General features: G+C 34.8%; 2 protein-coding genes across 5 annotated transcripts; one reads left to right on the top strand and one right to left on the bottom strand.

Moving 5' to 3' along the window:
* Window positions 1-3,296: 3,296 nt before the first annotated feature.
* On the bottom strand, window positions 3,297-7,290 carry LOC113057615 (poly [ADP-ribose] polymerase 11-like). Of its 2 annotated transcripts, XR_003277856.1 has the most exons (9): window positions 7,144-7,290; window positions 6,656-6,808; window positions 6,422-6,542; window positions 6,228-6,303; window positions 6,042-6,114; window positions 5,832-5,959; window positions 5,463-5,614; window positions 3,672-4,378; window positions 3,297-3,575 (listed from the first exon to the last, which is right to left on the bottom strand). XR_003277856.1 is itself a non-coding variant. In XM_026225048.1 (8 exons), exons 2-8 carry the CDS (start codon window positions 6,806-6,808, stop codon window positions 4,062-4,064), a joined length of 1,020 nt encoding a protein of 339 aa, XP_026080833.1. In that variant the 5' UTR covers window positions 7,144-7,290; the 3' UTR covers window positions 3,297-4,061. The 2 variants fall into 2 exon arrangements, 1 of the variants encoding a protein (XP_026080833.1); XM_026225048.1 differs by having other exon boundaries at window positions 3,297-4,378.
* Window positions 7,291-7,783: 493 nt separating this feature from the next.
* LOC113057456 (sodium- and chloride-dependent GABA transporter 2) lies at window positions 7,784-23,363 on the top strand. 3 transcript variants are annotated; one of them, XM_026224888.1, is made up of 16 exons: window positions 7,784-7,856; window positions 8,202-8,430; window positions 9,282-9,416; window positions 9,534-9,674; window positions 10,486-10,594; window positions 11,185-11,247; window positions 11,923-12,052; window positions 12,874-13,008; window positions 16,558-16,661; window positions 16,767-16,891; window positions 18,144-18,256; window positions 18,366-18,497; window positions 18,567-18,669; window positions 19,468-19,568; window positions 20,546-20,692; window positions 22,318-23,363. In XM_026224888.1, the coding sequence occupies exons 2-16, from the start codon at window positions 8,229-8,231 to the stop codon at window positions 22,477-22,479; spliced, it is 1,902 nt and encodes a 633-aa protein (XP_026080673.1). In that variant the 5' UTR covers window positions 7,784-7,856; window positions 8,202-8,228; the 3' UTR covers window positions 22,480-23,363. The 3 variants fall into 3 exon arrangements, 2 of the variants coding, with proteins under 2 accessions (XP_026080673.1, XP_026080681.1); XM_026224896.1 differs by having other exon boundaries at window positions 7,810-7,856; window positions 8,216-8,430; XR_003277823.1 differs by lacking the exon at window positions 19,468-19,568 and having other exon boundaries at window positions 22,318-22,455.
* Window positions 23,364-23,702: the final 339 nt, after the last annotated feature.

Raw genomic sequence — 23,702 nt, 5'->3', positions numbered from 1 at the left:
GCCGCTAAGTGTTGTACTCACATTCACAATAGAACGCAGTTCCAGTGGATGAAGTAGGGTTAGGGTTAGGAGGAGGGAGTGCAATATAGCAGTCTCATCCCATTAAGGTCACACTTTATTTTAAGGTCCAATCCTCGCTATTAACAAACCACTAACCGCGACGTCTGCCTCAATAAACTCCTAATTCGCTGCTTATTTATAGTTAGTAAGGTAGTTGTTAAGTTTAGGTATTGGGTAAGATTAGGGATGTAGAAAATGCTCACGCAGAATATGTGATTTATACTGGTAAAGAGTTAATAGCGTGCTAATAACCAAATACTTAAAAGTGGGAATTGGTCCCTACACTTAAGTGTAACCAAAACAAAAAAACAAAAACAATAAAAAAAACTTAAAGATCCCACATTTTTCAATGGCAGTGTATACAATTAGCTGGGAAATCTGGACTGCAAGTGTTTTGTGAAAAGCTGAATTTTTGAACTTTATATTGTGATTGTGTTGTTTGTTTGTGTCAGTAGAGTTTCCAGACTTTCTCTGTTCCTCCTGAATCTCTGGATGTACCCATCATGCCCTCTTCTCCAATTTTCTTTCAATGATGTGGCAAAATCTGTGCTTAGAGAGAAACTTGAGGATCTCTGCAAACAGGAGATAGAAAGGATATCTGGTAGTGGTTGCTATTTAATGTTGAACTGTTCTGAACTATTCTACTGCATCATGTAACACGTAGATGTAATTGCATAAAATCATAAAATGTTAAATCTCTGGTGGTTTTCGTGGTGTCATACTTCCAGATCATCCCCAAGACCAGGGAGGACTTCTTACAATGTAAGTGCACATGATCCTCTTTATAATCGGAAGCGGTATGATTCTGTTATAGTGTATGAAATTTTCTCACTATTGCAAAGTTGATTAGGTACAATCATTTTTAAGAACCTTATAACTGTAAATTGTTTTCTTTTTAGTAATCTTAAGAAAAGAAATGGATTTCTTTCATTTATTTTAATGCCCACCGGCAACTAGTTGCCGCAATTTACAGTTGTCATTTTCCTTTTGTAAATATTTTTCTAGATGTTAACCATGTTTTATTTCTCAAATACATGCAAGCAAGCTACCCAATAAAGGATTCCAAGAAAAATAAAAGGTATTCACTTCCTTCCAGTCACATGAGGCTGTCAAGTTATTACCCGTACCTCCGGGAAGCATGACATTCAGACAAGTAATGAGTTTATATTTACATTATTATATGAAATCACCTATAACAGTCAGCCATTGATGGGCCTAAAAATGTGTCATTTTCTTTCAGGTAAACCTTTTTTTTTATATAGATTTAATATATATTTTTTTCTATATATTCATATTATTTCTTTATATTCATTTAACACACTTCTAAGAATGAAAATACCTGCATGTTCAATAATAAGTAAATAAACACACAATCATGGGTGTAGCCTACAAATGATACTTATTTAAATAATTATAAAAAAAAATAGCATTTATTTCATGAATATCAAAGACTTTAATCAATATGTGGCTATTCATTAAATAAATCATAAAGTATAGTGTGCAAATATGTTTAAGTAAATGTATACATTTACTTGTACCGTCACTGCAGTTCTGCTTGTAGCTACTTATACTAAAACTGCTTACATAAAGTTCACCAAAAAATAGAAATCGTGTCATAATTGTGTCATCTTCAAATTGCAGACCTATGAGATTCTTTCTTCTGTTAAACACGAATGAAGATATTTTGCATAATGTTGGTAACCAAACAGTCAAATGCGTAATTTTCATTCAGGTATACTCTTTTTATTCATATTTTCTTATTTCTATTTTTTTATTTATTATTTTTAACTTATTCATACACAATACCATATTGGGTCACCTTAATGGCGGCACTTTGTTCCGCACAATGTTTCACCATTTTAAGACAAATGGATTTGTTGTGTTATCATATTCAAGAGATTATACGCTAGATGCAGCCATTTTTGGGTTTGCATCAAATGTTCTTAGACTTTTATGTATGATAAATTTGTTTATGAATAAAGATTGATCTGTTGAAAGCAGTTATTTGAGTTAGATGCCAAATGCTCTCCTCCTATTCAAATTTGACATTGAAAAGGTGAATACAACATATTTACCCACCGACAACTATAGTTGCTGTACATTCAAATAATATTTTCAAGAAAAAAAAAGAAAAAAAAACCTGGGAAAAATAAATGCAGAACATGTTCACATAGGACACTATTAACATGACTATATGCATGAGACAATTCAGAAAAAAATTGGGCACAAATGGGTTAAGTTAAATAAAATATTCAGTGCCATGTACAAACATTCAATTTCCCTCAGCAAACACTGCAAAGGATTTATTCCATTTTTATTGCGTGAAATACCTATTTTAAGAAAAGACAAAATCATATAGTGTAAATAAATAACCATTTTAAATTATATATATATTGGAAGGCAAACGCATTTGGATTCACTCAGCCGCTCTATCCCAGGTTTTTACTTTCTTTTTGGATCAACTATAACATTTGTGAAAAGTGTACTAAAAGTGTACACAAGAATATTAGTAGTTTCAAGGTTGATATATCATACATACTTAACTAATACTGAACCTACTTAACCAGAAATATTATTAAAAAACAAACAACACTTAAAAGGCATTTCTATTAATCTTGAACATGTTGCATACCTTTATATTCTTCGGTTACACGTATTGGCATTTGTATATCAATATATTTGACATTGCGTTTTAATGCCATTTTCATTTTAACAAGAATATAAACAGCATTGAGTGCATAAATAGCTAGTCATACACTAAAGTTATAGCATTTTATATTGTCTGAGTAAATCAAAGAGCGCTAACTTTCTTTATATCAGCCACGAGATCACAAGAATTAGCCGAAAACGTATTATTTTCAAAATAATTGAGTGGAATGAAGCCAACAAATAAATCCTTTGGAAATACATAAAAAAACTGCGTGTCTTTAGAATGGATCAGTATATTGGACTGTGCATAAATTCATTGATTGATTTTAATATTATTTATTTATTTTTGTTCCATGTCAGAAGATCTGAAAACTGGATTTGGGATTTGGCAAAAGGATATCAAACATAGTTGAGAGAATCACACCGTTATTGCTGGTTTGAAGTAAATTAAGCAAAATGTGTAATCAATGAACGGGCAAAGGACATGCTTTTTTAAATTATATATATATTTTTTAAGTAGCATATGCATAGTTCTAGAATTTCATGATTTGTCTTTTCTAAATGCATGTTACTAATCTTATTTTGAATGACTGTTCCATATACGTTTTATTTGTTTTAAATATTTAGACATTGGAAGTATTAATAATAAACATTTGTAGATATGCCTCCATCCAATCAACAACCACTGGACAGAACCAAGACCCCACCCTACATTTTTTTTTTCTTCTTCTTTTCCGATAATCGGCTTCACTTGGATGTACATCACAATATGGAAGAAATGATCTGTCGCCAAGTCCATTCAATTTCCATTTTAAACAACTGGGTGTTGAAAAACTCTTGGCAATCAGTTTCTTTGCTGTTGTCTTCTGAAAATATACGAGAAGAGGTAGAATTGTGGAGAGGTAGGCTATGAAAAATAATAGTAATAAAATGTTACATGTGCAAATTTGAAGGGTACATACTTTTCATGGAGTCACACTCTACCAGCGCCATTTTTCCACAAGACAGGATTGCAGGAAATTATAAAAGTAAATAACGTAAAAGTTATTTCATGCACACAAATTCCAAATAATTATTTTTTTTCCATATCATTACATAAATACATTTTCATGTTTGTTTTGTGTCATAAATTAATATGTTATAAAAAACATAAAATTGATCATATAATTCATATAAACCATTAATATGTTTTAAATCTGCCCCCTAGACACAGATTGTTATCCATTCACAGTTTTTTCACCAAAGGCACTTTTGCAGTAACCAGCCACAGCCACACAGAGCCGTACGTTCATCAGAATGAAAACGCTGTTCATTCTTTTGAAAATTCACTGATTTCCTTTTGGTCTTTGGTGTCAGTAAAATTCAATCAGGTATTCCGGGTAGATCTGGTTGCTGTCGAATATTACAAAGATCTTCGGGCTCATCATGTCGTCCACACAGCTGTCGAAAAAGTTGGCAATGCTCATGTCTTTGGATGGGGGTCTGCAGTACTGGGGGTGACCCAGCGTGTATTCCCCAACTAGAACCCGTGCCAGGAACATGCACTTGTATGATGGGTCGCTCTGGAAAACAGGGGGCGCTAGACCATGTCTCTGTAGGATAAAGTTGTGCTTGCTCGTCGAATGACAAAACTTGCTTGAATATCTTGCGTCGCGTGCAAAATAACTTCCTGTAAAGACATAATGAAATAAAAATCTAATCAAAAGTAGTGATATGCTTAATCTTTTGGCAAAAAAAGGGCAAACACAACGTTTTTAACATAAAAAATTTGGTAACACTTTAGAATAGGTAACACCTATTCGTTGCGTATTAGCATGTAAATTGCTAGATTATTAGCCATGTATTATTGCTAATTAAGAACATATTAATGCCTTATTCTACTTGATCTTATTCTACATCCCTAATCCTACCCAGTACCTAACCCTAACAATTACCTTATTAACTATTAATAAGCAGATTAAGCAAATTAAGAATTTATTGAGAACAATTTCATAGTTAATAGCTAACAAGTGTTACCTATTCTAAAGTGTTACCAAATGTTCAATTCCATTACACGAGGAAAACAAAATCATTCTTTGGTATGTTATCCATAATTTTCATTTAGTCAAAATTATGGCATAGTTATAACCGTTCTATAATAATAATAATAAAGTCAATTATGAGTAAAAAATAATTGTATTATGTATTTATATATTGTATTTCTATACTCGTATTTAAAGCTTTTTTTATCTCAAATTATACTAAAGTGAATTCTCTCATAATCAAAACTTCTTTTCAATAATTAAGAGATACATAAAAATGGAATTTAGATATTGAGTCATAAGGAAGCTTGACATATGTCATATATTTGAAATAAAGAGTCATATTTGAGACTTAATTGAGATTAAAAATGAAATTGTGAGAAAAAAAAAGTCATAATTAATGCAAAATTGTAGACATTTTGTCATATTTACAACTTTTTATCTTATTTCCGCACTGTACTTCTTAATGACTTTTATGCCATAAATTTGACCTATCTCGTCATTATGACTCAGTATCTCATAATGCATGAATCTAATAATATTCATAAATCACAATTAAGACTTAAGCATGTTTATTTTTTTCTTTTATGGCAAAAAGTGGCCTTCTATAAACATGTCTATTGTGTTCAATGGAATACAGAGGTCATACAGGTTTGGATTGACAAAAGGATACGTAAATTATGACACCCTTTTAAATTTTAGGCCAATTTATGAACAAATTCCGAACTATACCTTTGCCATAGACGTCACCGTGGCTTCCTGTGAGACGCCAATCGAAGTTGTATGTGCATATGGCCTGTATGTTACTGTGACCGGTTCCATGAAAAAGCATCTTTTCTTCAACATCTATAATACGTTTTATCTTTCTCAGCTGGGCCTTTTTCCTGTAACACATTTACATTTTTATTTTTTAATATATATACATTTAAACTGAATTCTGCCATAACTGACCAGTTTAAAACATGTTACATAATATATATATATATATATATATATATATTAATATATAAGTCTTGTGATAAGCTTAAATGTATGCAGACAGACATTATTTACAAATAAACCTCTTTAAGATGATTTCAAATATTAAAAAAAAGAGCCAACCTGCAGAAAAACTCCCACAGGTCCAGGTTCTGTACTCTTTGAATGGATTTGATGGGCTGGCTCATGGTTCTCTCATATAACCGGGCCACTTCTTTGTACTCAAACGTATCTCTGCATAAAGCAATGAGCTGGAAGGAAACCGCCATAGTCAAAAGTCATTCTGTGTCATTAAAAGTCAAAAACGTTTAACTTGACTTTCTCTTTGTATACCTGATAGGGTTCTTCTGTATTAACTCTTTCCCAGTGACTGGGTACAGGAAGGGCTGGGTTATCACAGATAAATCTATGAAACACGAAATTTAAAAGCCTTTTTTATTTTTGGTATATAATAATTTTAAATAATAAACAATAATGATGTACAATATAAATGTTACAATTAAAAAAGCTAGAGCTTACCTAAAGTCAGTAGCTGAATGCAATGCCCTTTTGATTGGCCTTTCTTTTCCAGTTGTCACATTAACTTGTTTCATAGCTAGTGATATGATTAAAAAGTTGAAAACAGAGATGACAGTAATGCCACACATCACACCCCCAAGCCATTTATGACCACAAATCTGGATAAATAATCTGTGTTTTGTTTGGTAACCAACCAGAAAAGTCTAATTTATATGTATATTTAGCAGTATAGAAGTCCATTGAAGCGTGCTGATTCTTGTTGTAGTTTTGTTCAATCTGCTCATTGGTGACAGAACAACCTGTGCTGGGAACTTCCTATAGGTGAAAAGGAAAACAGCATGATGTGATCAGCAAAAAGTCAATGTATGAATTGCCATTCATATTAGTCTAATCTATCAGACTGCAGTTATATAAAAGGCAGTGCATACTTCAAACGTATGCCAGACGCCACACTCGGCAAGATAGAACCAGCGCCACTTGGCCTCCGATGTGTCCATTTCTTCCTCACATGGCTCTTCATCAGTGGGCTTCGGGAGGTCTTCTGAGCTCTCCAAATGCTTGACAGTGACCACACTGTTCATCTTCAAAGCAAACACACAGATATGTCCATATGGCCAGTTTTTAAGTGCACGACAACATGCTTTTATAATGACTAGCGTTGTTGTGATTTGATTCCAGAAGTCGCGATCTCATTCAAGCAAGATATTTTCTTTACTAAAACATGCTGAAATTGTCAACTATAGTTACACATTTAATTTATGTTCACCCCATTCAAATCTACTCATCTAGTACATTTTATTTGTTTTCACCGGTCGCGATCTCATTCATGCAAGACATTTGTTTACCAGATATGCTGGGATGATCAAATTTAGTCATTGGTAAATAGCGTTTAAACGTAATAATGAATTGCGTATACCTTTCGAAGAAGCCCCTTTCCTCTTGAAGTTATAAGTAAATGTTGGACTGATCTAAATTCGAGAAAACATCTTTGCGGTCGAGATTCTGTTTATGTTTCGTTTTCCTCAATCTCTGGTTGTTGTTTGCTCCACTTCCGCGTTCGCCGGCCATGACGTCATCATGCGCCGTTCAACTACGACTATATATATATATAATACCAAAGGGATGGGAAAAAGAAAGAAGGAGATACGCTTTTGCCTCTGGGGAGGTTACTCTGCAGTGGAGAAAAGGAATTTCAGATAGATAGATAGATAGATAGATAGATAGATAGATAGATAGATAGATAGATAGATAGATAGATAGATAAATGTATAATGTATAATATATATATATATATATATATATATATATATATATATATATATATATATATATATATATATATATATATATATATATATATATATATATAGCCTACATATATATAAATGACTGTGTTAATACTTATATAATGGTTACAAACACGAACACTTCTAAAATTAGTTTTAAAATAAATAAATAAAAAAAGGTAAATATGTTGACATGGCGTGTAGTCCAGATTGTAGCGCTACATGACACCGCATACGTCACGCCCTCTCGCGCTCACCGCGATCCGCTCACTCACTCAAGAACACTCCACTCTGAACACTGACGCTCTGCACACGCCTGCGAGAGAACTGAACACAAACTTTGGTAACTTTGGTTTTTCCAGATTTTAAATTATTATAGTCTAGATTTGTGAACTGTTTCTGGTATATATAATTTCTCTTTGGGAAATGCAAGTAATTTAATAATCTCACGTAAACATCCATTAATTTCCATTTCTTGCCATACTGTTTGTTTTTGAGGAGACACATTTTACACTAAATGTTTAAGATATTTCTACCGAATAAAAGCATATTTGATGCATTCATTTAACTGAAATTAAAACAAAAACACTGAATGCTTTGCACCAACTTGTCCACAAATGCAGACTCATTGTTCTGCATGCTGATGGACTTTTAATATGCTAACTTGCAATGAACTGAATGCTCACAGAGGGGCACATATAGATAGATAAAAGCCATGGAGGAGAGAAGAGATGGAGGCATTGCTAATGGGGAAGCTATGGAGGAGACAGAGGGCCTGGAAGGGAGCGCTGAAAAAAGACCCGAGGCCAGGGAGAAATGGACAAACAAGACTGAATTCCTGCTGTCCATGGCTGGAGAGATCATCGGCCTGGGGAACGTGTGGCGCTTCCCTTACCTGTGCTACAAAAACGGAGGGGGTAAGTGAAAGTTTGTCAAAGCGAAAGAGGTTTGTAAAGCAGAACTGTTGAAGAAGAAGTGTAACATTGAAAAAGAAAGAAAGAAAGAAAGAAAGAGGCAATACGCCTGGGGCACAGAGAGATGGATTTGACCTTTAAGATTCAGCACATCAGAACTGAACCCCATGGTTTTTGACTCAATCAATAGACCACTATGTTCTTCTGCAATGCTCAGAAACAACTTTTGTTACACATCATGGCTCTCCTCCCCCAAGCAAATGCCTTTTTTTTTTTTTTTTAGCTCCTACACTTACAATTGCTCATACTAAGGCCTAGGGGTTTATTCAAATCTCAATGCCATTAAATTAAACTTTGTCAGGGAACTCATCTCACTCATCTGTGCTTTAAATATTGTTATTGTATTTGTTAGATAAATCTATTTTTTATGTTTTAGCCAATATTTCAGTTAGCTTTATTTTGTTTTATATTGTTTTAGTTATTTTTATTTGAAACAACCCAACTGGTTGAGATTTATTAAAATGCACAATGTATAAAACATGTTTTGTAAAATGATTAAAAAAGTGTGTTTGCAAATTAACTAATTATATATATATATATATATCTATATATTAAAATAAGTAAGCACAAGTTATATTTCTTTAAAAATGAATCATGTAAATCCAAACGGTTTGCTTCCATTTCCCCTCGAGCTCCTTATTCAAATGTGATCAAAAGAAGCTACAGTATAACATTTTACATGATGTTTAATGATATGTTATTGCTGTGTTCCTTTACAACCCTTAAAGATAATGAAAACAAGATTTTCACCTTAGATTACGACTAATGACTGATGTTTCTTATGGACTCCCCAGGTGTTTTCTTCATCCCTTATTTCATCTTCCTCTTCTTTTGTGGAATCCCAGTATTCTTCCTTGAGACGGCATTAGGTCAATACACCAGTGAAGGGGGAATCACTGCTTGGAGAAAAATCTGCCCCTTGTTTGAAGGTGACTTATGCTTTCATAAAGGTCCATGTATTGAATTGCTGGAATTAACTGTACAGTGCTTTGTGGATTATTTTGCACATGTGCTTTTTCCTCACACAGTGTGGTTTGTGTCCACAGGTGTAGGTGTTGCCTCCCAAGTTATAGTGATTTATCTGAATATATATTACATTGTGGTCCTGGCCTGGGCTCTGTTTTATCTATTCAACTCTTTTTGGAGTACTCTACCTTGGACTTCCTGTGACAATTATTGGAACACAGGTGTGGTTTAATGTATTATGTAACGCATTTATAAACTCTATTCATATAAGCTCAAGACACTGAATAACAGTCAGGCAATTTCAGACTTGCCCAGGTTTTTTTTTTTCTCTCGGTTTATGCACCAGCATAAAAAAAAAAAAAAAAAAAAATCATTGTGAGATAAAGTTCAAAGTAAAAAATTAAATCAGATCGGGAAATACTGTATAATTAAGGATTTAAAATTGCAATTCCGAGAAATAAAAGTTTGGTTGCTGCAGTTAAGAGATATGAAATCATATTGAAATATGCCGAATATAAAAAAAAAAATATAAAGTTGGGATTGTGAGATACAAGATCACAATTACGAGAAATAAAGTTGGAATTACAAGCGGTAAAGTCACAATTATGAGAAATAAAGTCTCAATCATGTGAAGTAAAGTTGTGATTGTGAGATATAATCTGCAGTTACAAGAAATAAAGTCACAGTTTACGAGACATGCAGTTTATACTCACAATTGCAGTGATAATCAAAAGTGCTGTTGAAAAAATACATACATTTATAAACAAATTCACAATTACAAGAACACAATTCTGAGAAATAAAGTTGTAACAGTGAAATATAAAGTTCCAATTTCAACAAACAATAAAGTCACAATTACAATAAAAAATGTTTTATTTTTATTCCTGTTATTTCCTAAAATACAGAATTAGTCATATATAACATACATGTTAAAAATAATATTGTTGCAAACATAAATTCAATATGAATATAAATAACTGTTTCCATTCCAGCTCAATTTTAGCTCCCTTTGATCTCTCATTTTATCAACAGCGGACTGCCACAATATAAATGCTACCTACACAGGTTTACACAGACCTGACGCTGACTGGTCTTTCCTCTACAATGAAACGGATAAATATGGCAGCAACTACAGCACGAGGTAACCTCATTTAAGAACCGAGTACACAATCATCGAAACACTTCTGTTGTTCTCCCGGATGTTTACAGGGTCACGGAAGATGTTCTCTGGATGAAGGCTTTAGAAGATTGCAAACACGTTTGATGGAAAAGTTGCCTAAACAAAGACCCTTTTGTAATGCATTCATTATGGCAAGAAACATTTATTCTTTGTTGGGACTCACCTAACAGGAAAATGAAAAGAACACAGACTGATGCAGCTGTTTTTGAAAAAGACCTAATAGAGATTTTTTAACATTTCACTGAAATTTGTTAGATTATATAGCTCTTCATATAATAAGCTTAGTTTTTTTTTTCCTGTTAATGTGCCACTGAAAGAAAATAGATTACAACGTTATTTCGAGACCAACTAGACAATCTTAAATCAGCAAACCAGTGGCGACGGGTTTAGTTACATCATTTTTCTTTCTACACTGTGTTTCAGAACAAAAAAGAACAAGGTTGTAGTGTCTCTTGCTTATCATAACACAGAAACATCTGCTTTTGGTTGAAAAGAATGTCCTTGAAAAGCTGTGGTGAACTCACAAACTCCATATGTCTTTCTTTCAACAGTTTTCAAAATGCATCTGAATGGGCGCCTTTTAAATTGGTCTCCCCAGAACAAGAGTACTGGTTGTAAGTTACATTATTTGCTATTAAGCATTTCAAATACTGTTTATGCATTAGTGCTGATGCACATTTCTTTGAACAATTTGAAACTTTGATTGTTACAATGCAATTCCTAACTTCGTTTATTAGAAAATTACTATAATTACGTTACATTACAGGTTGCAGTCATACAGTGTCAGGCAGCAATAGCTCCTTATAAAAACACATACATATTTCCCATTTTAACAACACAGAAAGTGCTTTACTGTCACTTACGAAAGGATTTAGTAATGTCAGAAAGCTCAAATCATTTAGGGATAGTTCTCTTCCAAGTCTTAGACTATGAGTGAGATAACCCCTACCCTTAAAAGGGTGGGGGAAATGAAAAACATCCAACATCTGTGAGACAAAGACTTTTAATGTTTCATCAGGCAGACAGGGGATATTGAGAAATCTGGGCTGAACCACAGAGCCGGTGAACTCACTGAAAACAATGTTTATATGTTGTGCAGTTTCCTAAACTAAAACCCACAAAACTAAATAACATCAATGATAAATCTGTATGTAGCATGGGTATATTTGGGTTTCTGGGCCTAGGTTTATCCTTAAACTAGAAATCTAAGACTTTGAGACTTTACATATATTGAACTAAAAAAAAAAGTGTTGTTTATAATATTTGTGTGTTTTTGTGTCTACCCTCAGCCATCGTATGTTGCGGGTGGCGAACAGTAATGCTCTGGGGAGTGTAAATGGCGATCTTGCCATGTGTCTTCTTTTGGCTTGGGTCATCTGTTATTTCTGCATCTTTAAAGGAGTCAAGACCACAGGCAAGGTCAGCTGATCCTCATGCACATCTGTCTGCCAGTGAAATAATCAGGAGTAAACAAAGTCATGTTCTTATAAACAAACACTCGAAACCCATAGACTTACACTGAAGGACTTGAGCCATAGTTAGGGACTGGAATCTTTATACTTTTTTGAGCAACCGTCCATAACACACTAACAACCACCTTGCTATTCCCAATCAATAAACCTGCAACCAAATAGTAGCATGCTAACAGTCATTCAAAACATTTTAGCAAAAGCATTGCAACCACACATGGCATCCAACAATGTAGTAGAACACTAAAACCAGTCCATAACACCTCAGCAGCTGCATAAACACTCAAGAAATCACTTAGAACAACCTCCAAATGTACCTGCACCTGCATAGGAACATGCTTAACAGCTTAGCAAACAACTAGCAGCCACAAAGCACATACTGTAGCAAAACATATTTTAAGCAGATCCTTCCACATTGCTATGATTTGACTTCAAAATATTTTATTTTCCCACCACATAACTGGTTTCAAATATGGCTTTTCCGATGTCGTAAACTTGCTCAGTAGCACACCCGGTACAGCTGGTAAAATTCCCATGAAACATGAATCATAATAAAAGTTTAAAAGATGTAGAATCTAAAATGACAAGGCTGTGTCATAAATTACTTTATCTCAGGTTTGCTTTTGGTAAGTTAGGAGAGTATGTTATTTTCAAACACTATTAACATGTTAGCACCACTTCTCGGCATCAACCAACGTACAAAAATTTTGCCAGTTTCAATGCTAATGTTTTTCAGATAAAATACATGATATGTATGTGTTGTTTTTGCAGGTTGTGTACTTCACAGCTACATTCCCCTACTTAATGCTGTTCATCCTTTTCATCAGAGGAGTGACTCTGCCAGGAGCTGGAACTGGAATTGCTTATTATCTATATCCTGATATCAGTAAGCTCTCTAATCCTGATGTGAGTGCACACAATACCTACTTTTAATTTGCCATGTTATCTGTCCTAAGTAGAGTCTGAGGTTAGAATTGATAATGTCTCGGATACAGTATGATCAAGTCCAATGGTCTACTATTTCTTGTGGACCTGATGGAGATACATGATCGCTTTAATTAATTACAGTGAGTCAAAACGGTTGATTATTTCAAGATGCAATTTTATGGCATGGAAATATTTGGCAAAACCTGCCACTTGGCCAATCTCTAATAATGGTGCTTTTCCACTGCATGGTACGGCACGGTACGGTTCGCTTTTGGGGGGTTTTCGGTTGCACTTTATTTTACAGTACATGTACTAACAGTGTATTTATCTAAGAAAGTTCTGGTAACACAAGGTAACTACATGGGGTAGGGTTAGGTTTAGGGGTAGGTTCAGGGTTAGTACCTAGTTATTACATAGTTATTGTAATTACTATAATAAGTACATAGTATGTACATGAGGAACAGGACTGTAAAATAAAGTGCTACGTTTTCCTGTGGGTATGGTACCTGGTACTTTCTTAGTACCACTTTGGTTGAGGTTCCAAGTGATGCGTAAACTCTTCTGATCACGGATTGGCTGGAGAGAGTTGTCACTACCTGCTTCACTGAACTTGAGACACAAACGCAAAAGAACCACTAGATTTAAATCGGCACAGTCAGAGAATGATTGAACGCAACTGTTTTGAACGAGCACACCTTTTTTAACCACCCAAAAATGGCTGTTTCGCTGTCTGTTGAGGAAGAACAGATGTTCTTCTCATTAATAGTAGAGGAGCGGATACAACGAGAACTTGACGGGGTGATTAAAAAAAAATTCACAAGCCGCGGCAGTAGAGGTGGCACAACAATAACAATATGTGAATAATCCCGCCCACTGTAAAGCAGTACTAAACTGAGGTGGAAACTCAAATCGAGCCGAGTAGAGCTGTACCAAAACTTACTGAGCCTTACCGAGCCGACTTGTGCCATGCAGTGGAAAAACACCAAAAAAACAAGGAGGCTGGATGGCAGTGGGGGGTTCAAAAATGGTGAATGAAAGATGCACAAAGATGTTACAGATGCAGATTCCATTTTTAAATAAGATAACCAAGACAAGCATTTTCAGTTTGGAATGATGTGCACATTTTGGAATGATGTAAAAACACACAATACGACCATACATATGCATTTAGAAGGAATCTGATTTCACGTTCATATTTGTATTAGTACTGAAACAGCTGTAATTCCAAAATAGGATTCCGAAATAGTTGGATGGCAGTCTAGCATTCTTGTATAGTTAGATTTGTCATGCGTTTTCCATGCTAGGTCTAATTCATGGAACTGTAGATTGCTCTAATGGCTCGTAAAACAATAAGTATTCTGTGGCATGTGTAGAAAAGTCCAAATTTGTAAATCCGGGTTATGCTGGTGGTCTTGTTGGATCGTAATGCATAAAGGAGCATTCCAAGAAAATGACCTATTAATGGTCTTAAGAACCCATTGACTATAATGACTTTGTAAGGATTTCAGACAGGGATAGCCTGAGGCATAGTGGGTATCACTGGGTCTGTTGAACTAGAGGCAAAATCAGATGCACACAGACACCAAAACATGTAACTTATGTTTTCTCAAAGAGAAATTTTGTAAGAGGAGTTTCACAATGCAACTGATAAAACTATTTTCTTAGAGAGGGAGTTTCTTTGTATTGCGAGGGAGGTGCTTTTGGTTTTTGGAGGGGAGCTACAGTTGTCTTGTGGGGTTTGTTCTGGACATGCAGTACAGTAGGGAGGTGTAAAAACCAAGTTTGTTGGATTTATACAAGGCAGCTGTAAAAGTGAGATAGGGAGGCAGCATGGAAGAGATCTTGGAATTGTTATAGGGTGTCCTCCACCCCTCTACTATCACTGGTTTGGCCTGGTAGACTTCAGAAATGCAGAAGCAAAGCCTCCACTCTGTGCTTGTTGTTTCTGAAACTAATATGAATTCATGTTTATAGTATTTGATATTTTTGTAGGTTTCGGCATTGGAATTAATTTTAGGATATAATTGAATTAATAGAATTTACTGGCCATCTGTCATCAGCCTGTGACCTGAGACTCTGAAACAGGCCCCATCCCTGCGACCCTACAGAGTATAAGTGGTTTGGAGAATAGATGGATGGAATAGAATAGTCTTCATATAATTAGATGAACAACATCAGACGAGTAACTAAAGAAACTGTTTCTGCGTTTCGAAAACCAAGCACTATCATCAATGAAATACTATTATTTATATAAAACATTAATTAATAAACAACAACAACCAACATAAAAGCTGCTTAGCAACTCAGTCAAATGTACAAAGGCAGTGCTCTGGTACACGGCATTAAAGTTTTATAAAATATAACGTGATGGCATTTTGCCCGTCAGCCAAATCTATTTGCTCTGGAAAAAAAAGAATAGATTAATGAGGCCGAAAGACTGCCTGTTAGATTTACCCAAAACAAAACTAGATGTCAAGTTTAACCTCTATAGAGACCTCAGAGGCACTGGTGAATTCCAGAAGAGCTGTGCGAGGTGAGGCTGCTCTTGGCGGGTTAATGACGCTGATGCCCTGGAGTTTCTAAAATGCTGGAGCAAATTATTAAGTAGATGTTATCTTTATTAGCAAACCGCATATTTTAAGTCCAAACAACTACATTATTGTCTGAAAAACAGTTAAAACTACATCCCATGACACACAAAAAACAACAACAACAAAAACACTATTATTTCTAAAGTTATAGTGGATTTGGGCGCCTGCCATTGACATTTCCTGTGAAAAATACTGCAAGCGGTGTGATACCAATTGTGAAACGGTTGTTGTGACTAGAATATTGCATGCCTGGAAAAGGCTCTCAGCCAATCAGATTTGAGGACTAGAAGGATTTGTTGTGTGTGTATATATTAGTTCCTTTGTATTACTCTGTTACTTACTGTCCTCTTCAGTGTTATCCTTTTTGAGGATACTCACTCAAAAAGTTAAGTGAAGGGCTGCATCCCCAGGCATTTTTTTTAGTCATTTTTATTTACTTTTGTATTTTTTTTTTTTTGATAGAAGATCAGTATACATCAGAATCAGTGCCAGATTTAACATTCTTCTAACTCTGAAATCACAGTTTCACACTTTTTGGGGCTTCAGTGAGAATACATAGAGCTTAAGAGATGTATGTAGATGCCATCCAAACTGCATCTTTTAATGTACAATGTACATTGCACAATGCCCTGACAATGTACTCACACAGGAAGTGTGTATAAATAGATAGCAGGATATCATGTATATAGAGTCTAAGCAAAGTGAATAAACACTAGTATTACGAAACTGAGTTGGAGGATGTCAGCCCTCTAACCCTTCTTATAGTAACCAGATGTGCAGACTAGAGGCCCATTCGAGGAGTGCATTGCTCAAGCTGCTGTAATCAAAACTGGATGTCTACTGTGAATTTGTGAATCTTATCAAAAATGCCCAGGTCAGATTCCAACCCAAAATTCAAATGCATTTTATGTGGCATCTTTATCTCATTTTCCCGCAGGTATGGCGTGATGCAGGCACTCAGGTGTTTTTCTCCTACGCTGTGTGTCAAGGCGTCCTAACGGCGCTGGGCAGTTATAACAAATACAACAATGACTGCTACAAGTCAGTGTCCCCCTGCATTCACGTTCTGCACCCCACCCATTGATACATATCTAAGTCATCTGCGTTTCATCATTTATTGTTATTTCTATATTCTGTGTTCCACAGGGACTGTATAGCACTCTGTTTTCTGAACAGCTCCACCAGCATCTTTGCTGGATTTGTCGTCTTTTCTATTCTGGGGTTCATGGCACATCAGTTAGGTTTACCCATGGAAGAAATAGCATCATCAGGTAAATATTGTTACGATGAGACTATATAAGCTGTCTTGATATAATATAGTACAATGGATTATTTATGGGTATGCAGCCCCAAAGGGGACATGGTTATGGAACAAAATATGAGATGGGAGGAAAAATTCTATTTCAGTGCTTTTGGATATGCTTACAAAAGCACTACATTCACCCGATGGAACTTTTATGTTTTCTCACAGAACCATAGAGATTATTTGCATTCACTTACAAAAGATTCTTTTGTGGTCGCTTTCAAAAGTATTGTGTTCCTTCAACAAACTTTGTGTCTCCTCACAAAACATTATTTCATTTTCCACACTTGATTAATTATGAGATGCATTATTCGAATCCTTGGCGAAAGAGATGTGTTTTTAATCTAGATTTGAACAGAGAGAGTGTGTCTGAACCCCGAGCATTATCAGGAAGGCTATTCCAGAGTTTGGGAGCCAAATGTGAGAAAGCTCTACCTCTTTTAGTGGACTTTGCTATCCTGGGAACTACCAAAAGTGCAGTGTTTTGTGACCTTAGGGTGCGTAATGGGTTGTAGCTTGGTAGAAGGCTAGTTAGGTACGCAGGAGCTAAACCATTTAGGGCCTTATAGGTAAGTAATGATAATTTGTAACTGATACGGAACGTAATAGGTAGCCAGTGCAGAGACTGTAAAATTGGGGTAATATGATCATATATTCTTGACCTAGTAAGAACTCTAGCTGCTGCATTTTGGACTACCTGTAGCTTGTTTATTGACGAAGCAGGACAACCACCTAGAAGTGCATTACAATAGTCCAGTCTAGAGGTCATAAATGCATGAACTAGCTTTTCTGCATCAGAAACAGATAACATGTTTCGTAGCTTGGCAATGTTTCTAAGATGGAAGAATGCAGTTTTTGTAACATTGGAAATATGGTTTTCAAAAGACAAGTTGCTGTCTAATATAACACCAAGATTTTTGACTGTAGAGGATGTAACAGTACATCCGTCTAGTTGCAGATTGTAATCTACTAGATTCTGGGTACTGTAGTACTGCTATGTTGCTATCCACCACAAGAGAGCATCTCAGACCAACACTTGTGGCCTATGCATGCGTGAATGCTGCTTTTGACACATAATTATAGAATATAGTATATAGTATTACAAAGAAAATGTCAAATGTAATTTATGAATGAAATATTTCTTGTTTAAATGTTTTAGGCTTATGGAACAATATTGAAAACTTCTAGATTCGATCTGATTTGATTGGATTTCTTCTCAGGTCCTGGACTAGCTTTCATAGCATATCCCAGAGCCCTCTCTCTGTTACCTGGACCCCAGTTCTGGTCTGTTCTTTTCTTTTTTATGGTACTTCTTCTGGGCCTTGACAGCCAGGTACGGTTGTCCAACATCACATAACATGATATTTTATTATAATTATTTTCCACAAGTCTTATGTCAAATTTGATGAATGTGTGAGGGTTTATGTTCATGTCTTCTGTAGTTTGTGTGTGTGGAGAGTTTAGCCACAGCTCTCACAGACCTGTTTCCTGGAGTTCTAAGGAAGCGGCGAGAGCTTTTGGTTTTAGCAATCGCCGTCATCTGCTTCTTACTGGGTCTGCCGTTCATCACAAAGGTATAGAAAAAAGAAAAGAAAATAGATATTTGTAGATATTTTCGTACTTTACAGCATACAACATTTTAGGGAGGATTCCATCTGTTTACTGTGATGGACACCTACGGCCCGAGTGGAACTAACCTGCTCTTTATCGCCTGCTTTGAGACGATTGTGGTCGCATGGGTTTACGGTAAGAGGCGCTAAAATACACATACAATACACCGTAAAGTGTGCTGTTTTTTTCTTATTGAATAGCTTGTTTTTCTGACACATTAATGCAGTAAAACGGGTTGTGAATCCTGTTTCACTCTGATCCTAAGAACATATTTCCCCTCAATGCAACCAAAAAAAATTCTTATAATTTACATGACAAAATACTATTTACAGTGTTTATACAATAATTTGTTTCTACACTACAGCAATTACATGTTGTACTATGTTTATTACTATGTAATTACATAATAATATGAATTATCGGTAACACTTTAGTATAGGGTCCAATTCTCACTAATAACTAGTTGCTTATTAGCATGCCTATTATTAACATACTGGCTGTTTATTAGTGCTTATAAAGTACATATAATGCATGGCATCCATAATCCTACCCAATACCCTAAACTTAACAACTACTTTATAAACTATTAATAAGCAGCAAATTAGGAATCAATTGAGGCAAAAGTCATAGTAAATGGTTAATTAATAATGAGAATTGGACCTTAAAATAAAGTGTGACCGAATTATCAATTATGGGTGAGTATTGAACATATATATATATATATATATATATTCTTAAACTAGTTTTAAGTTGAGTGAGTTAATCGTTTAGCTCTATACTTTGTTCATAAAACGTCCCCCGGAGTTTAAAGTTTGCTACTCAACAAACGTACACTGTGTATAATAATAACTGAAATAAGACAAACATTTGAAAAATGAGAGAAAGGTAAACAAGAAAAAAAAAAACAATGTGATGCAAATGGCTGGTTTGCAGGTGCAAACCGTTTCTATGACAACATTGAGGATATGATAGGCTACGCGCCATTCCCTGTGCTGAAGTACTGCTGGCTCTTCATTACCCCTCTCATCTGTGCTGTGAGTTCACATTCCGTCTCTCTCTAGCTCTCTTGCTCTCACGCTTCTGTAACTCTTCATTGTTTCAGAATCTGCATTGTTTTCTCATTAGTTTCATCGATGATTGCTTCATGTTTCATTTGACATCCTGCTATGCGTCCATTCCTTCGATACATTCATTAATTCAAGCTATTTATCGGTCATGGTTTGGAGCTTTTTGGAGTCTTCTGTCTCTTTTATTTTATGGAACTTTTAACACTTAAACAGAACAAGTGGCAAACAGTAGCTACTTAAAGCTGCAGTAGGTAACTTTTGTAAAAATATATTTTTTACATATTTATTAATCCTGTCATTATGTCCTGACAGTAGAATATGAGACAGATAATCTGTGAAAAAAATCAAGCTCCTCTGGCTTTTCCCAGTGTCCTATTGCCATTTGCAGAAATACATCGCTCCCGTTAAGAAACAACCAATCAGAGCTGCGCTCCGTAACTTTGTTTGTGTTCAAAATGTAGAAAAATGTATATAATAAGTGAGTACACCATGAATCCATTTTCCAAACCATGTTTTTGGCTTGTCCTGAATCACTAGGGTACACCTATAATAAGTGTTTATATTCGGACTATTTTAGATTGCTTCGGGGATACCGCGGCGGAGTAACCCAGTACCTTTGTGATTCTTCAAAGACATAAACAGAGGGAAGTAGTTCCGGCTACAATGTTCTTCCGCAAGACACAAGCAGTTCTGTTTATTAACTGCTAGAGCGTCAAAAGTTACCTACCGCAGCTTTAAAATAGATGTGCATTTAGAATGACTTTTATTTTTTAGCAGATAGTTTTATCCATAAGGTATTTTCAAATGAGGAATTCAGTGACTGAGTGATTATATTGAGTGTTGCAGGTCCTCAATGTCTTGTACTGAAGTATGGTCAGGATGTTGTAACTATTTTGTGTCGTGACTTAAGTTTTGCATCAAATTAAGTAATCCCACCCCCACAGGCAACTCTGCTGTATAACCTGCTGGGTACCAAGTCAGTATCTTTATCTGATCAGTTTGTGCCGGACTGGAGTTACATGTTGGCACCTTTGCTCACAGTGATTCCTATGGTTTGCATCCCAGTCTTCTCGTTCGTCTCTTTAGGAACGGTGAGTAAAACCCATCAATCCATCCAACCAATCTGTTCATCGTTTAGTCATGCATTCATTCATCTGATCTCAAGTCAATTCCATCTGTCACAGCATCTGTCCTCCATTTTTAAACACAGACACTGACTTTTTACCATTTAGCACATACTTGTGTGTGTAAATATTGTTTAATAAAAGAAAACCCATCATTTAAATAGCAGGATTTTATAATTATTCAACGGTGATCACCTACTTTTTCAGCTGTCTTGGTTTCGGGAGTATTTTTCCCTGCTCATTTAAATTGTGATTTCTAAAAGATTTCAGTAAGATATTGTTATTATAGACCAAGTCATGAACCATACCAACCTACACAATCATGATATTGCTAACAATGATTTAAAAATCAAAAATCTAAAGAATGTAAAAATTAAAGTCAGTGTACATCTTAGAATGAACTTGAATATGCAGTATACAATATTTACAAATATTATATGTGACCCTGGACCACAAAACCAGTCTCAAGTGTAATTTATTTATTTATTGAGATTTATACATCATCCGAAAGCTGATTAAATAAGCTTTCCATTGATGACCAATTCATTAGGATCAGACAATATTTGGCCAAGATACAATGTAGAAAATCAGGAATCTGAGGGTGCAAAAAAATTAAAATCTAAATAGATTTCAAGTTGTCCAAATGAAGTTTTGATATATTTATAGTAGGACATTTACAAATTATCTTCATGGAACATGATCTTTACTTAACATCCTAATTATAATTATTTTTATTTATTTATTTATTTATTTTTTTGCATAAAAGAAAAATTGATAATTTTGACTTACACAATTTTTTTTTATTTTTTTTGGTAACACTTTATTTTGATAGTCCACTTTAGACATTCTACTAGCAGTGAGTAACTTTGCAACTACATGTCAACTAGCAGTTAGTAGAGTATTAGTAGCCTGTCTGCTTAATATCTTCTAACACTTTCTTTGTCAACTTATTGTCAACTAATACTAAGCCTAAACCTACCCCTAACACTAACCCTAAACCTACCCTAACAGTCTACTCTGAGAGTTAGTTGACATGTAGTTGAAAATTTCTGAGATTTAGTTGATATGTAGTCGACATGTAGTTACAAAGTTACTTACAGTCAGTAGAATGTCTAAAGTGGAGTGAAATAAAGTGTAACCTTTTTTTTTATTGCCAATTTCAAAACATAAACCCCAGCGACTTAAGGCTAAGATTTAATACCTTTTGGTAGGGAGAACAACTTAATCACATTATTGTAATGTTATGCCAGAGTTTACATTTCCATGGTAACAGAGTCTTCTCTGATTGGTGGTTCTTTGTTAGGGATTGTGGGTAATGTAGTACTTCACCGTGAATTGGGCTAATGAACAAGATTTGGTAAAAATGCCCTGAAAGCATGTTCACTTCTACAGAAGCATATATTAAGAAACCTCAGAGCCTATGGTTGGTTTATCTTGAAATATTTATATGTAATTGTTAAAAATACATAGTTATTCGGAATCAGTTTACTCCTGAAACATTCAACAGCACATAACTGTTCAAACACTCGTCATGTAATTTTTAGGAAATTTATTGTACAGTTAATGTATCAGTCTTCTTTTAATCTCCTCAGGGTCGTGGCATCATCACTCCCTCTGGTGACCTGAAGCAGCTGCGACCGGACAGTCCACGCCTCACACTGTTTAATCACGTAATCATTAAACCCCAGAGATCTCCACACATTCAGGAAGATGGAGAAGAGAAAGCAAATAAAGAACACACCAGTGGAGTTTGATAAGGCAGAGTTATGATTTTATTTCAGGTTATATATTATATATAGGACTTTATATTAAATCATATCTTTGACTTTATATGAAATCAATCTAAATATAATGTATACAGTATATATATATATCTCAACAACGCATTTAATTACAGTGCATGAGACTGCTCATATGAAATACATATCACTCAGGATGTCAAATGAACAAAACTAGGTTCATATGGAAATTTGCATAATTAAAGAGACATTTGACCCAACATTTTTAATTTTAATTTGCTGTTAATTTACTCACCATCAGGCCATCCAAGAAGTAGGTTCTACTTTTTTTTTTCAGTAGAACAGTAAAGAAGATTTAAATATGAAACTGTGGTCTTCGTGATACATGAAATGCTAATTGTTGGCTACCCATCTTTTTAGAATAAAAAATGCATATCAAGGAACACAAAATTAATATCTGTGGCTCCTGACAAAATGCAAAAAAAAAATTTTTTTTTTTGGGGGGGGGGGTACTGAGTCTTCATTCTTTTCTCAGGAGAAGTTAAACTGCTTGTATGAGTTTAAACTGAGGGTAAGTGCAGCTGAGAGAGAAAAAAAAAATACCAACTCAATTTATATATGAATTGTATATGACAACTCTATGAAAACTCATAGAGTTCCTTTTAGTGAAGATATGATAATCTGTCTAATTTACGTTTGTCATCTCTTGACAATTTTTTTTTTTTTTTTTGTAATTTCTCAAAAATGGGTCATTGTATTGGTCACTGAAGCACTCTTCAGAACCAAAGAACCACTCTTTATATTTTTAACTAGACTCCTCTATAGCACTTTTCTATCCCATGTCTGTAATACAATGTAGTTTTTGATACATTTTATCGCATTAAACATACTGTTCTTTCTTCCTTGTTTCCAAATTATTTTTTTTTTTCAAAACTTGGTTCAAATAGTCCATTCTTTGTTGGTACCTATGTGATGTATTGCTATTATATTATGTGTTCAAAAGTAAGTGGACTTCTAATTTACAACTCTAAAACAGATATGATCTATTAAGAACAGTTTTAAATACAGGTGCACAATTGAGATATGGCTTGAATTTTTGCGAAATCATAATTCCTGTAGAGGGACAAAGATATATCTTTGTCTTTCAGTCAGTCAATATCTGTTCTCATCTGAGCCTCTCATCCATGTAATCTGAAGGGACATTCAATTAACAGATGATGTCATGTGATGACTTTAGG

Source organism: Carassius auratus, chromosome 4, assembly GCF_003368295.1.
Source record: "Carassius auratus strain Wakin chromosome 4, ASM336829v1, whole genome shotgun sequence".
NCBI classification, from domain to species: Eukaryota; Metazoa; Chordata; class Actinopteri; order Cypriniformes; family Cyprinidae; genus Carassius; species Carassius auratus.
The sequence above is the reverse complement of the archived record's forward strand: the minus strand, read 5'-3'. Positions and strand labels throughout refer to the sequence as shown.